Below are 13,042 nucleotides of genomic sequence, written 5' to 3'. Positions count from 1 at the left end.
TCAACCCAGAGAAGGAAATATTAAAAAGGGCAGAAAAATATATTTCCTTCAAGGATCTTAAAGAGACAAAAGCATGCCCCGTTTTCCTTGGTAGTCCCAGGTCTCCCTCCCCCAAGCAGAAGCCAGCCCTGTACAAATGCAAATGTAAACCATCAGGAAAGTTGGAGCCAGAAGCTCAAGAAGACAAAGACCTAAAATCTGCATACTCCACCTGTGACAGGACATGGTAGGATTAACTCATAAAGGCCAAAGGGCACACCCAGACTCAGGTCAGAACATGGGACATAGGAAATAGTCTCAAAGTTCATGCCACAGGAACAGGAAACTTCCAAACAAAAGGCTAGAGTGGGTATAAAAACCTACTACCCATGTGCTCAGCCCTTCTTTTCTCTGGTCTTTCCTGCAAGAACCATCTTGCTGCCTCTTCAATAAACTGCAACCTTCTTTCTAAAGCAGACATGTCAAACACAAGGCCTGGGGGCCAGATGCGGCCCACGAAGTGGTTTCATGTGGCTCGCGAATGCTCAAACGCATTCAGTCTTAGCTCCACAAGGCTGTCCGGAAACAGCGAGGAACCAGCCCCTGCTGCGTCGGCCCTGCCCCCTGGGTGCATGCTGGGGAGGTATCACCCTTTGTGAGGAATGAAAAAATGCACCATCGCCTGGAAGAGGCCAGCAAATGGCCCTCGCGTACTTCACCTATCTGGCTTGATGGGCTCCGGGGGAGGGGTTTTGGCAGGCAGCGGGGTGCTCTCCTCACAGCGCCAAGAGGCTGAACTGGGCGGCACAAATCCAAAAAGAAACATGAGGCTGCCCAGCTCCCACCCTGAGCCAGGTGGCGCGAATCTGATAAGAAGTGCAATGCTGCCTAGCCCCCAGCCTGCCCAGTTTCAGCAGGGAGCAAGGTGCAAATCTGATGAGCTTTGCTCATCAGGCTAGGGGCTGGGCGGCATTGCGCAGGTAATGTTGACTCTCACGCTGCTCTTGGCATCCCCTCTCCCAGAACCCATCAAGCCAGATATGTGAAGTAGGTGAGGGCCATGTGCTTGCCACTTCCAGGCGATGGTGCATTTCTTCATTCCTCACGAAGGGTGACACCTCCCCAGCTGCGTTTCTTGCCTGTTTTTCTCCCTCATCTCAAATATTTTCCCACCACTCTGTACGAAGGAAGGAAGGAAGGAAGGAAGGAAGGAAGGAAGGAGAGGGAGGCTCTGAGGGAACTCCTGCCTTAGCCCTACCCTGCTGCCCTTTCACCATCCCCTTGCCCCCTCCTCCTGGCCTATCCTGGGGGTCTCCCATCCTATTGCTAAGGAAGCTTTGGATACAAAGCCGAGTCTCCTCCCATGGAGAGGGAATGGGCCTCCCTCTGACTTTGCCCTCGTACCCATCATGAGCAACCTGGGTAAGGAGAGCAAACACAGCAACAGCAGCCTTGAGGAGGTAAGTGCAGCTGGGCGCTCCCTTGGGGAAGTGGGGCTGGGCTTGGTGCCGCGGGTGCTCGAGGGCCAGGCTGGGCATTTGACCTCTGCTGCCCAGGGCTCCAGGCAGCCCGCACCACCATCCAGCCCCCCCCCCCCGCATGGCCTGAGAGGAACAGTGAGGCTCCTCCATTGGACCATGCCTTGGCACTTGCCCTGGTTCCACCCCCTTCTGCCAGAGACCCCCAGATCTGTCCCACTCCTGCCCAGGACCCCACAGGCACCCTTGACGCGAACGATGTAGAACTGGCCACGCCCACCCAGTAGGCCACACCCACTCCATCCACGCCCACCCAGTAGGCCGCACCCACCCGGGCCACACCCACTCGGCCCCCCAAGGGCAACTGCAATGCTGATGCGGCCCTCAATGAAATTGAGTTTGACACCCCTGTTCTAGAAGACTAGTATCTTAAGAATAGAAATTTCAGATGATTATTTTTTTGAAAAAATATGCTAAATTTTGGGAATTATGAAAATAAACTTATTGAATTTTTTAAAATTTGGGGGGGAAATCCTTTAATGAGGTGGCCCAGTGTTCCAACTGAAAAATGGCACAGCTGAGAGGTGACCCAGCTGTGAGGTGGCCCAGTATCCCAGCTGAGAGCCCGGCAGCCTAGCTGAGAAAAGGATAGGTGGCCCAGCTGAGTGGAGACAGTGGGGTGCAAATGGAGGCCACTGAACAGAGGTGAAACAGAGCTAGGTGGCAGCAGACCAGCAGATGAGGACAGCACAGCAGGCCCCCAGCAACTGTGCAGAGCTAAGTGGCAGAGGAGCGGAGTGCCCAGAACAGCAACTGAGCAGCCCGGCAGACCAGCAGCAACTGAGAGCAGTGTGGCAGACCAACTGAGCAGCGGCGGTGCAGAGAAAGGAGAAAGGGCGAACGAATGAGCACCATGTTTTCAGAAGGGCGAGCAAGTGCCGTGTTTTCGGAAGGTGAGTGAGTGAGCAAGCAGCGTGTTTTTGGGGAAGGGCAAATGAGCGAGCTGGGCAGGAGCCTCAGGATCGGCGTTCACTTCTGCAGGGCTATGGGGGCTCGGCAGAAGCCCCAGGATTGCCGCGCGCACCTACAGCTGATCAGCGCTTCTGCCGACCCCCTCCAGAAGTGCCAATCAGCTTGAGCCCAGCACTGATCCTGGCGCTTCCGCTGAGCTGCCCAGAAGCACTGATCAGCTTGAGCCCAGCACTGATCCTGGCACTTCCGCTGAGCTGCCCAGAAGTGCCGATCAGCTTGAGCCCGGTGCTGGTCTGAGCCCTGACAGCCCTGCAGAAGCGCGGATCAGCTGTCAGAACTCAGCAGAAGCACCAGGATCAGTGAAGGAAGGAAGGAAGGAAGGAAGGAAGGAAGGAAGGAAGGAATGAGAAGGAGGGGAGGAAGGAAAGAAGGACGAAAGGAAGGAGATGGGAATGAGAAGGAAAGAAGGAAGGGAGGAAGGAAGAAAGGAAGGAAATGGGAACGAGAAAGAGGGAGGCAGGGAGGGAGGGAGGGAAAAAGTAAGAAAGAACCCCCCCACGGTAACCACAATGCTAATGCAGCCCTCAATGAAATTGAGTTTGACACCCCTGATATAAATGTTGTTAAGTGAATCTGGTTTCCCCATTGACTTTGCTTGTCAAAAGGTTGCAAAAGGGGATCACATGACCTTGAGACACTGCAGCCATCATAAATATGAATCAATTGCCAAGCATCCGAATATAAATCATGTGACCCTGGGAATCCTGAAATGGTCATAAGTGTGAAAAATGGTCATAAGTCACTTTTTTCAGTGCTGTTGTAACTTCGAACAGTCACTAAGCAAACTGTTGTAAGTCGAGGACTACCTGTACCTTATCACTTTTTTCCTTTTTTTTTTTGGTCATCAAGTTTTTGACACCTTGCTAGGCAACTGGTGGTACTCGGACGTTGCCGTATCCTAAAAGTGGTACAATGGATGAAAAGGTTGAAAAGCCCTGTTCTAGGGCAGAGTTCCTCAACCTTTCCGGCTTTGTGGACCAGTGGAGGAGGATGATTCTGCACAAGCAGCGGGACAGCACACATGTGCAGCTCCATTTGTACAAGCGGCGGGCATGCGCATATGCCACTTGTGCAAATGGAGCATGCGCACCCACACTTGCCCACTGTCCACGCAAGTGGGGATGTGTTCATTTACCCGCCACTTCTGTGGCCTGCTTCCAAAGGGCTCAAGGCCTTGAGCTGGAGGTTGGACCAGAAGACCTTTGAGGTCCCTTCCAACTCTGTTATTCTGTTATTAGGTAATGCAAATCATGATTCAGAAATCCAAAGTTCTCCCAAGGCACCATCTTTTGAGCCTAGGGTTTACTTTTAAAATCTTCCATTCCTTCGTAGGGTGTTGATATGTTGGAAGCACAGATGAAAATACCATCTGTGCTCCTAACTATATTGCCTTCTTGCCTAGCTGCTCATAGTCCATTGATATATTTTTCAGGTCTTTTTTTTTTTGTATCTTTTTTCCCCAAATGAAGGAAAAAGGGATAACAATCAGTGGAGTAAGCCTTTCTGTTACATATTTGCACCTAGGAGACCACATATCTCCCTTGATAGATTGTCTGGTTTACAAATTGCTGGTTCTATTCCTCTGAGAAGTGAGTCACCAATCACCACCACATTCTTTTTTCTCTTTGAGGAACTCAATGGACTCTCCCTCTTTGTGAGAGTCTGAGCTACTTTTCTTCCTATTACTGAACACTTGATGAAGACCCTAGTGCAGATGTTCGTGTGTTTTCTTCCAGGGGAGAATGTGAAATTGATTGTTCAACTCCAGTGGCAGGACACTCTTCTTGGGTTTTTTTTTTGTTCTCTGACTGACATGCCACCATTTTTCCTTGTAGTTATTTCTTCCTGGCTGCATTTAGTTTGAATAGACTTGCCTTTCCAAGGTATTCCTCATTTTCCTGGATGAGATGCAGAATGGATGGATGTGCCTCTAAAGTTTCCACACTCTCCTCTAGCAATCTGATCAGTTTACACTTGGTACAGGTATTTTTATGTTTTGGAGTTTGCGGCATTGAAGCAAGACATATGTTGTAAACAAGTACTTCTTTAGTCGTTCCTCAACTCAACTTGCAACCAAGCATGCACACAGGCCTTTTATAGTTTCCCAAACCCAGGCAGTCCAGCCAATAGGGAAGAACCTTTTTTCGCGCCTTGCGCATGCGCACAAGTCCAGCGCCAGCCAGTCTGGTCCCAGGCAGCTTTTCAGTTGCCCGGGACCGTTTGCAACATTTCTGGGCCTGCTGAAATGCTTCAGCAGGCCCAGGACACAACACCCCTCCCCCCTGGATGAAACATGCCAGAGAAGGCACAATAGCCCCCATATAGGTGTCTAGGACAGGATAAGTGTTAAACACAAGTTTCTTTTACTGTGCATAGGCAGAGCACTTTATACTAAAGCATAATAATAACATAAACTTTTAACAAAATAATTACAACAACCACTTTGTGGAACATAATTCTTTGACTAGTAAGGTGGCCTTTGGACTGATAGTAACCTTACATAACCTTTAAGGTATTTAGGTGGGCCTTTGGCGCTTTGTGACCATCCAGGTTCAGGGAGGGTGCCTGGCTTGACAGCTTGCCTTCCAGTCTAGGCAGACCAGGACTTCTATTTAATGGTGCCTGGCCTACCTGCCCGTCTGGTGGGCTTGATAGACCAGGACTTTGATGCCTTAGAATTCCAGGTGACCCACTCTGCTGCTGACTGGCTGGATCCTCTGAATCCCAGCCAGGTTTCCTCGGAGGGGTGGAAATCCCCAAGCCCAATGGTGGAGTGGAACTCTCCAAGTCCACAATGGACTCCTCTTGGGAACATTATCCCTCAAGCCCGCAACCAGCATTGGAAGTGGCCTGTGTTGCAGAAGTGCCCCAGTAGTCCCAGTCCCCCGTGTATGTGGCCGAGGTGCCAGAGTCAGGAGCCGCCTCCATGGCAAACCCCCTCTCTTGTGGTTCCCTGTTTGGAGCGCTTGCTGTATTGTGTGGATACCCCGGTGAGACTCCCTGTCTGGAGCAATAACTGATGTGCGGAATGACCCCCTTTCTGGAGACTCCCTGTTTGGAGCAATAGCTGAATCCTGAGAATGCCCCCATTCAGTCACGGGACCCTGTGCATTAGCGTGTGAGAACTCGCTGGAGCTGGGAGACTGTGGCCCAGAATGCAATTGATGGCCCTCCTCCCCCCTGAGAGCAGAGCCAGGAGCGGAAACATTGTTGGACAACCGCCAGCGCAGTTGGTCAATATGGCACCGAAGGACGCGTCCATCGCCCAAGGCCACTTCATATGAGAATGGCCCTGAGACCTTGCATACAACAGCACTGACCCAGAGATGTCCAGGACCATAGTTCCTTGCCCAGACCGGATCGCCCACCTGAAGTCTCCTAGGTGCCCGCGGCTATGACACCTGTGAAGCCACCCAGTCTGGGTGCAGTCTGTCCAACTTCGTGATGAGGCGTCGACCCCAGCGGACTTCAGCTGGGCTCTTTCCAGTGGCAGTGCATGGTGTGGTGCAGTGTGCAAGAAGGAAATCTGCTAACCTGTGATGCCAGCTACCGTGCGTGCTTCTTTTGAGTGCATCTTTGGTGGTGCATACCATCCGTTCAGCTTGCCCATTGGTGGAAAGGGTTGCATGCCGGATCAAGTTGGCCTGTAGGAAAGCCTGGAACTCAAAAGAAGTAAATTGGGGGTCATTGTCAGAGACAAGGACATCAGGAAGTCCACGGGTAGCGAAGATTCCTCTCAACACCTGGATGGTCCTAGCAGTAGTAGTGGAGGAGACAGGTACAACCTCTAGCCACATGGAATGGCTATCCACCAGGATAAGGAAGAATTGCCCCTGAAAGGGCCCAGCATAATCTAAATGTATCCTGACCAAGGTGTTTGTGTCTCCTCCCACCTGTGTACAGGGGCCTGAGGCATTTCAGACCGTGATTGTTGGCACACCTGGCACCCGTGCACCTGGGCTTCGATAGCTTTATCAAGCCCAGGCCACCAAAGATGACTGCATGCAAGCGCTTACATGCGCACAATGCCCGGATGTCCTTCATGCAGAGAGAGCAAGACTCTAGACCTCAGTGAGGCTGGGATAACTACTCTACTACCCCATAACAGGCACCCCTTAAATGTAGACAGTTCGTGCCTCCTTTGCCAGAAGCTTTGAAACGCAGCATCTGGACACGTGTCAGACCATCCTGACAACACCCATATCAGCACGCGTGTAAGCGTGTGATCAGTGGCAGTTTCTGCAGCCACATCCCTAGCATTGAGGGGAGATTCAGGCAGTTCCTGAATAGAGAGAATATTAACAGCAGGGGCAGGATCTGCCTCTATTTGTGTGAGAGGTAGCCTACTGAGGCCATCTGCATGGCCCATTTCTTTCCCAGGTTTGTGAATAAGCGTGTAGTCATATGCTGACAGGAAAACTGACCACCTCAGCATACATGGGGATATGATATGTGGGGTTTGTTTGGTCGTTGTAAACAACCCCAGCAAAGGCCTGTGGTCTGTATAGACCGTGAAGTGGCGGCCATATAAGAAATCATGGAATTTCTTTATGCCAGCCACTATGGCCAAGGCTTCTCTGTCAATCTGAGCATAATTCCGCTCTGCAGATGACAGAGTCCTTGAGTAGTAAGCCACAGGGACTTGTGTCCCGTCAGTCTTCAGGTGACTGAATACTGCACCCACCCCATTAGGGGATGCATCACAAGCGATGCACACAGGATGTTGCTCGTTAAAATGTGCCTTTAAAGGCATTACAATGGGGGTTTCCCATGGACTTGAGTCCACAGGTTCCAAGATGCCCTGCTGGAGCAGCTTGTCCAGCTCAGCATCAATCTTGCCCTTGAGGGCGAAGGGCACCCTCCTAGGCTTAATCCTAACCGGTGTGATGTTTGGGTCTAACCCCAGGGCAATGGGAGGCCCCTTGTATGAACCAAGCTCTGAACTAAACACATCCACAAACTCTCTGCAGACTTCTGCAATTCCTGGAGTTTGCAGACTGTGTAGGCTAGTTACCTGGATTCCCAGGGCCTCGAACCAATCGAGTCCAATTAGACTCGTACAATCACCCCCAACAACCACTACATCTAATAGACCTTGGAAAACCTTACGCTGCACTTTGAGCATGGCTTCTCCAAGTACATTAACCCTTGAATTTTGAAAGTCAGTAAGAATTAAGTTCAATGGCCTGAGTTTGACTCGAAGGCCACTACTGCGGCAAATCCTTTTAAAGGTATTGTGTGAAATGATCAATAGAGCGGACCCGGTGTCCAGCTCCATCGATAAGGGAACCCCTTGTAACTTCACATCAATGCAAAGTTTCTGTTTAAGGGGCTTGTGTGTCCCTGTCCGCAAAATGTTTCTACGCGACGTGCAGAAACCCACCCTGTGTTGGCTGGGGACCCTGGTACCTTTCTGAAGGAATTCTTCCCGAGGTTGCACTTGCTGGCAACCCAAACAAACGGTGGCAATGTGGCCTTGCTTACCACATGCCTGGCAAATGGCGGAGTGGAACCGGCAGTCCGTGCGTTTGTGGCGTCCTCTGCAACCGAGACACTGAAGGGCTGCTGGGGCCTTGTCTGGTTTCTCTCATGGCCTTCTTACCGCAGGCTGGTGAAATCTGTCCACCTCCTCTTCAGGATCCAGGTCTGGGACTTCTTGAGCGACCTCTTGATGGACGGTCGCGACAGCTGGAGCGTTTCTGGCGAGCCGCAAGGCCTTCACAGCGCTTCTTCAGCTGCAACTTCGCGCAAGACATCTTGGAAAGTGACTTCAGCTTTAGCAAAGATTTTTTGTTTCAGGTGTCAGAAGCAGAGAGCTGCAGCAAAGGCCGCAGACGAAGCGGTCTCATAAGCGTTCTTCCAGGTTCTTGAATTCACAAGGCCTGGCAGCTTGTCTCAAGGCAGCGATGAATTCTGAAGCAGACTCACCCAGCTTCTGGTCCCTCTGCTCAAAAGCATGCCTCCACGCAATTACAGACAGTTTGGGATGGAAGTGATCCTTCAGCATGTTTTTTTAAGTCTGTGTAGGTGACAGACTCCAGCGGTGCATGGGCTACCAGGTTTTTGGCCACGTCAAAGGTGTCCTGACTGCAGACGCACAGCAGGGTTGCCGCTTTCAGGCCGTCTTCCCGGATCTGGTTAACCCTTAGGTAATTTTCTACCCGGGCCACATAGGAGTTCCAGCGCTCCGGGTGAGAAATGTCGAATTCCGACAAGCGTCCTATCTTCGACATCTTCAGCTTCGGAATGCCTCGCTGCAAGCCTTCATTGGGGAAAGGGCCCATTTGCCAAGCTCACCTCCAGCGATGCTGTACTGGCAGGTGAGTGCTCTCACTGACTAAATCCCAAGGCTGCTACCTTGATCTGCTGTACAAAGTTGTAGTTCTTTGCAGCTTTCAGTGAGCTCCTTTTTGCTCTCCCAGAATCCTCTGGTGTTATGCAGATGCTCCCAGTGATTCCATCTCTGCTCAACTTCATGTGAACCAGTTATGTATATAGGCCTACTATTATCAGCTGTGCCTGTATGCTTATTAACCACCCCACCTTAAGCTTTCATTAATCCACTTAGTCTTTTTAATTTCAATAAACTTTACTCCTTGGCATGTAAGACTAAAGGCTTAGTCTTCTAAATATGAAGCTCTAGACTAGTTTGGGAGATGTGAAGGGGAATGGGAAAACTTGCTGTGGCCAACTCGCCACGGCCAACTCACCGCAGCGAACTTGCTGCGGGACAGCTCGCCACAGCCAACTTGCCATAGAACAGCTCACTGCAGAACAATTTAACAATTCTATTTAATTATTTAAAATAAGTAAAAAATTATGTCCCTCCTTTTGCATCCTTTCTTTAATGATTCTATTCCACCATTTCTTTGTTATTAGTGTAACTTTTATCTGGCAACGAGTTGTCCTGTGGCGAGTTGGCCACGGCAAATTGTCATAGACCCCATGTGAAGGAGGTAGGGATAGAAGCATCCAGGAGAAGTCACAGCAACTTCAGGGATGTTCTTTAGATATCATACACATTAGGTGACTGATGCAAATGACATAGTTCATGTGTTTACTCCATGACATTATGATATTTGTGACATTATTTGCCCAGACCAAGATAATCATGGGAAGGGTTAGGGCTAGATAGATAGCAAGATCCCAGTTTACGGAGTGGCTGTTATCAGTTATTCACGGTTAATTGACAAAGTCACAATTGCCTGGGTTTTCATAACTTGCTAAGCCATATAATGTGACATACAAAGCATAATAGGTTTGTTCTCAGGAATATTAAGGCCATACATCATGGGGGAGGGGAAGTAAGGGGAAGCACTATGTGTGTACATGCCCACTGGCTTGCAATATAGCCAATGTGTCAGAAAATGCATGTACAAGGCTCCAAAATTCTTACAGGAGACAAATATCTTGCTTCTAGTATAAAGCTTCGCCTAAAATCTTTCAAATTGTTTTCATTAATACAATATTTCCTTGGAAATAAAGATGTGGGGCCTCTGGCTGTGTTGATCTTTTTGTTCTAGAAAAAAATAGTGTTTGCAAGTATATTTAACAAAGTCTATCCAAAATGTTCCCATATTGGGTGGTTGTTGATTCCTTTTCCCTACGAAATTATCATCTTTGAATACTCAGAACTTCAAATGGAGATTTTGGTTCATATGCCAGAGAACGTTTCTGTTTCCAACATGGAAAAAAGGGATCGAAGAGTTGTTAGGGATATTCCTTCAAAACCCCTCAGGGAGGGTGGACCTTGCCCAAGAGGGTAGACTTCCAGCACATGATAGTAGTGCTGAATCAGAGCAGAGTTCTGACCACGAGTAACCTACAGAACCTGGTTTGTTGCCCTCTGGAGCAGCCCACCAATCCAGTTCACGAGATGCGAAAACTAAGAGGGGTCTGCTCCTGGGAGCTAGAGCGTTTCACATTGGTATCCTGCCCAGGCCATTTCCCAGGCCCATCACCCTCTACAGCTGCAGAGGGCTGGTGTGGAGAGCTTCCCTCTTCCCTTTCTGCAGGTTTTCTCAGACTTCTCTCTTCTACATTGTGGGATGATAAGAAAGCAAAGGCAGGAATAATTCTGTGGTGCTCAAAGTGAATTGGGGAATGTAGTAATCTGCAGGAGTTGAAGGAACTTCTGAATGATCAGGAGGGGCCTACTTAGGTTGTTTTCTGAAAAATGAAATTTTGCAATTCCCAGCAGCTGCTGCAAGTATACTTTTGTGAAGAGGCCTTACTATGTAGCAGCAATTTAGGGTGCACTTTAAAAAGCTCTCACAAACCCAGTTCTGCTTTTTCCTGAGCACTGAATAAAGTATTGCAATGTTGCAACTACTTCTTTTTGGGTAGCATCTTCATTTCCCCGTTGTCTTTGCTCACGAGTCTTTCCGGGGCAGACGGATGCTCAAATCTTCCATTGCCAGATGTGACTGGGAGGTCTTCCAATTTGCCACTGAGATGGTTGGTAGTCTTAGTGCGCCCCCTGCTGGGTAGAGGGAACCAAGGACCTGGCAAAATAGCCAATTTGGGCAACAGCTGGAGGTATGGAAAAACCAAGTCCAAACAAGTATGTCCTCAAATGCCAGGCGACATCAGCTTTGGGAGGAGCTGCTAGGCAGGGGGCGAGTTAAATTGCACTTCTCATTCTCAGTTCTCATCTCTTTACCTATCCTAGCATTAACGTATCACATGAAAACAACATACCACCTATTACAGCAGTAGAGGTGAACAGAACGAGTTTGCTGTGTAGATTCAGGTGCTGGGTAGAAAGCCGGAGAAGGTCTCTTTCTAGGCCTCTCTTAGCTATGAAAGCCAGGTGCAGCCCAACACCCCTCACAGGGTTGTGTGAAAAATAGGAGGCAGGTTAGGTTTGCCACCTTGAGAAGAATAGAGCAGAGCAGAGCAGAGCAGAGCAGAGCAGAGGAATGGAAATAGCATAGCATAGAATAGAATAGAATAGAATAGAATAGAATAGAATAGAATAGAATAAAATAGAATAGAATAGAATAGAATAGTTGGAAGGAACCTTGGAGGTCATCTAGTCCAACTCCCTGCTCAGGCAGGAAACCCTATAGCATTTCAGACAAATGGTTGTCCAATCTCTTCTTAAAAACTTCCAGTGTTGGAGCATTCACAACTTCTGGAGGCAAGTCTTTCCACAGATTAATTGTTCTAATTATCAGGACATTTCTCCTTAGTTCTAGGTTGCTTCTCTCTTTAGTTAGTTTCCATTCATTATTTTCTTGTCCTGCTTTCAGGTGCTTTGAAGAATAGATTGATCCCCTCTTCTTTGTGGCAGCCCCTTAGATATTGGAAGACCGCTACCATGTCACCCCAGTCCTTCTCTTCACTAGACTAGACATACCCAAATCCTGAAATCCTTCATATGTTTTATCCTCCAGCTCCCTAATCATCTTTGTTGCTCTTTTCTGCATTTTTTCCAAAGTCTCAACACCTTTTTTGTAACGTGGTGACCAAAACTGGATACGGCATTCCAGGTATGGTCTTAGCAAGGCATTATTAAGTGGTATTAACATTTCACGTGATCTTGATTCTATCCCTCTGTTAATGCAGCCTAGGACTACATCAGTAGTCCATTTTTTTGGCGGCTGCCATACATTCCTGTCTTATATTTAAGTGGTTGTCTACTAAGCCTCCTAGACCCCTCTCACATCACTCATGCATCATCTGATCTTTGTCAGGGACAAAAAAATGGGGGGTGGTGATCAAATCATATTTTGGGGTCAAAAGAATGCTCCCAATGCTCCTCCTAGGGACAGTGCTTCTCAAAGTGTAGAGGACAAGTAGTGGGCTCAACACTCTCATCACAAACTCAACTTAATGAGCAGCGAATCTGCCCATAAATTTGGCGAACTCTGAGCAAGCTCTCCCTTTTTGAAGCAGAGTTTTTTGGAGGTTGTTTGTTTTTTGTTTCCTTGTCCAGGGCAACCACAGCCTGTTCCTTTCATGCCCCAGTACAGGTTTCATCTTTCATCTTATGGTATTTTGTGACCTCATCGACAATGAGGCAAAATTCATAATCAGATATCTGCCTGTCAATTAGTGTGGTGGACACATGTCTGTGATTGTGTTCAGCTTGCTATTGGCTAGGACTCTGATCTGAACTTTTTGGCTTTGACTGCAAGGTGGTGACTGACAAATTTACTGGCCACCCCAAGGACACCAAAGGCCAAGCCTGTGATTTCAAGGCCCAAAGCAACTGGGACCACGATAATGGTGTACAGGAGGCCCACACCACCAATGCCCATCTGTATTGTGAGCAATACAGCATCGATGCAATCTGGGGTATACAGCAATACTTTTTGTACAGTGCTGCCCATTTCTCTCTTTTGTCCTCAAGGTGCTTTTTCAGTTGCAAGATTTCCTGGAGTTGGTAGGACTGACCATCCCTGATGCAGGTTTGTGTTCTGAATGTTGTGCAGCCACAGCTAGTTCTGGGTAAAGTGAAGCTTTGGGTAGCTTCACGTTTGAAGGCTTGTATTTTGTTACCTCCGGAAATGCCAATGCAATGGTATGCCATTAATTACAGACCCTAT

At 48.7% G+C, this 13,042-nt stretch overlaps 1 protein-coding gene across 1 annotated transcript in view; it reads right to left on the bottom strand.

The window, feature by feature from the left end:
- The window catches only part of OPHN1 (oligophrenin 1), a 145,370-nt gene extending 136,648 nt beyond the window's left edge, over positions 1-8,722 (bottom strand). Inside the window, exon 1 of the mRNA XM_029283481.1 lies at positions 8,546-8,722. Coding sequence (XP_029139314.1) covers positions 8,546-8,722 — 177 coding nt within the window. The remainder of the gene's footprint in view (positions 1-8,545) is intronic.
- Positions 8,723-13,042: the final 4,320 nt, after the last annotated feature.

Source organism: Protobothrops mucrosquamatus, unplaced genomic scaffold (assembly GCF_001527695.2).
Source record: "Protobothrops mucrosquamatus isolate PMUCROS unplaced genomic scaffold, P.Mucros_1.0 scaffold108, whole genome shotgun sequence".
In the NCBI taxonomy this organism is placed as follows: domain Eukaryota; kingdom Metazoa; phylum Chordata; class Lepidosauria; order Squamata; family Viperidae; genus Protobothrops; species Protobothrops mucrosquamatus.
This window is presented reverse-complemented; position numbering and strand designations above follow the sequence as displayed.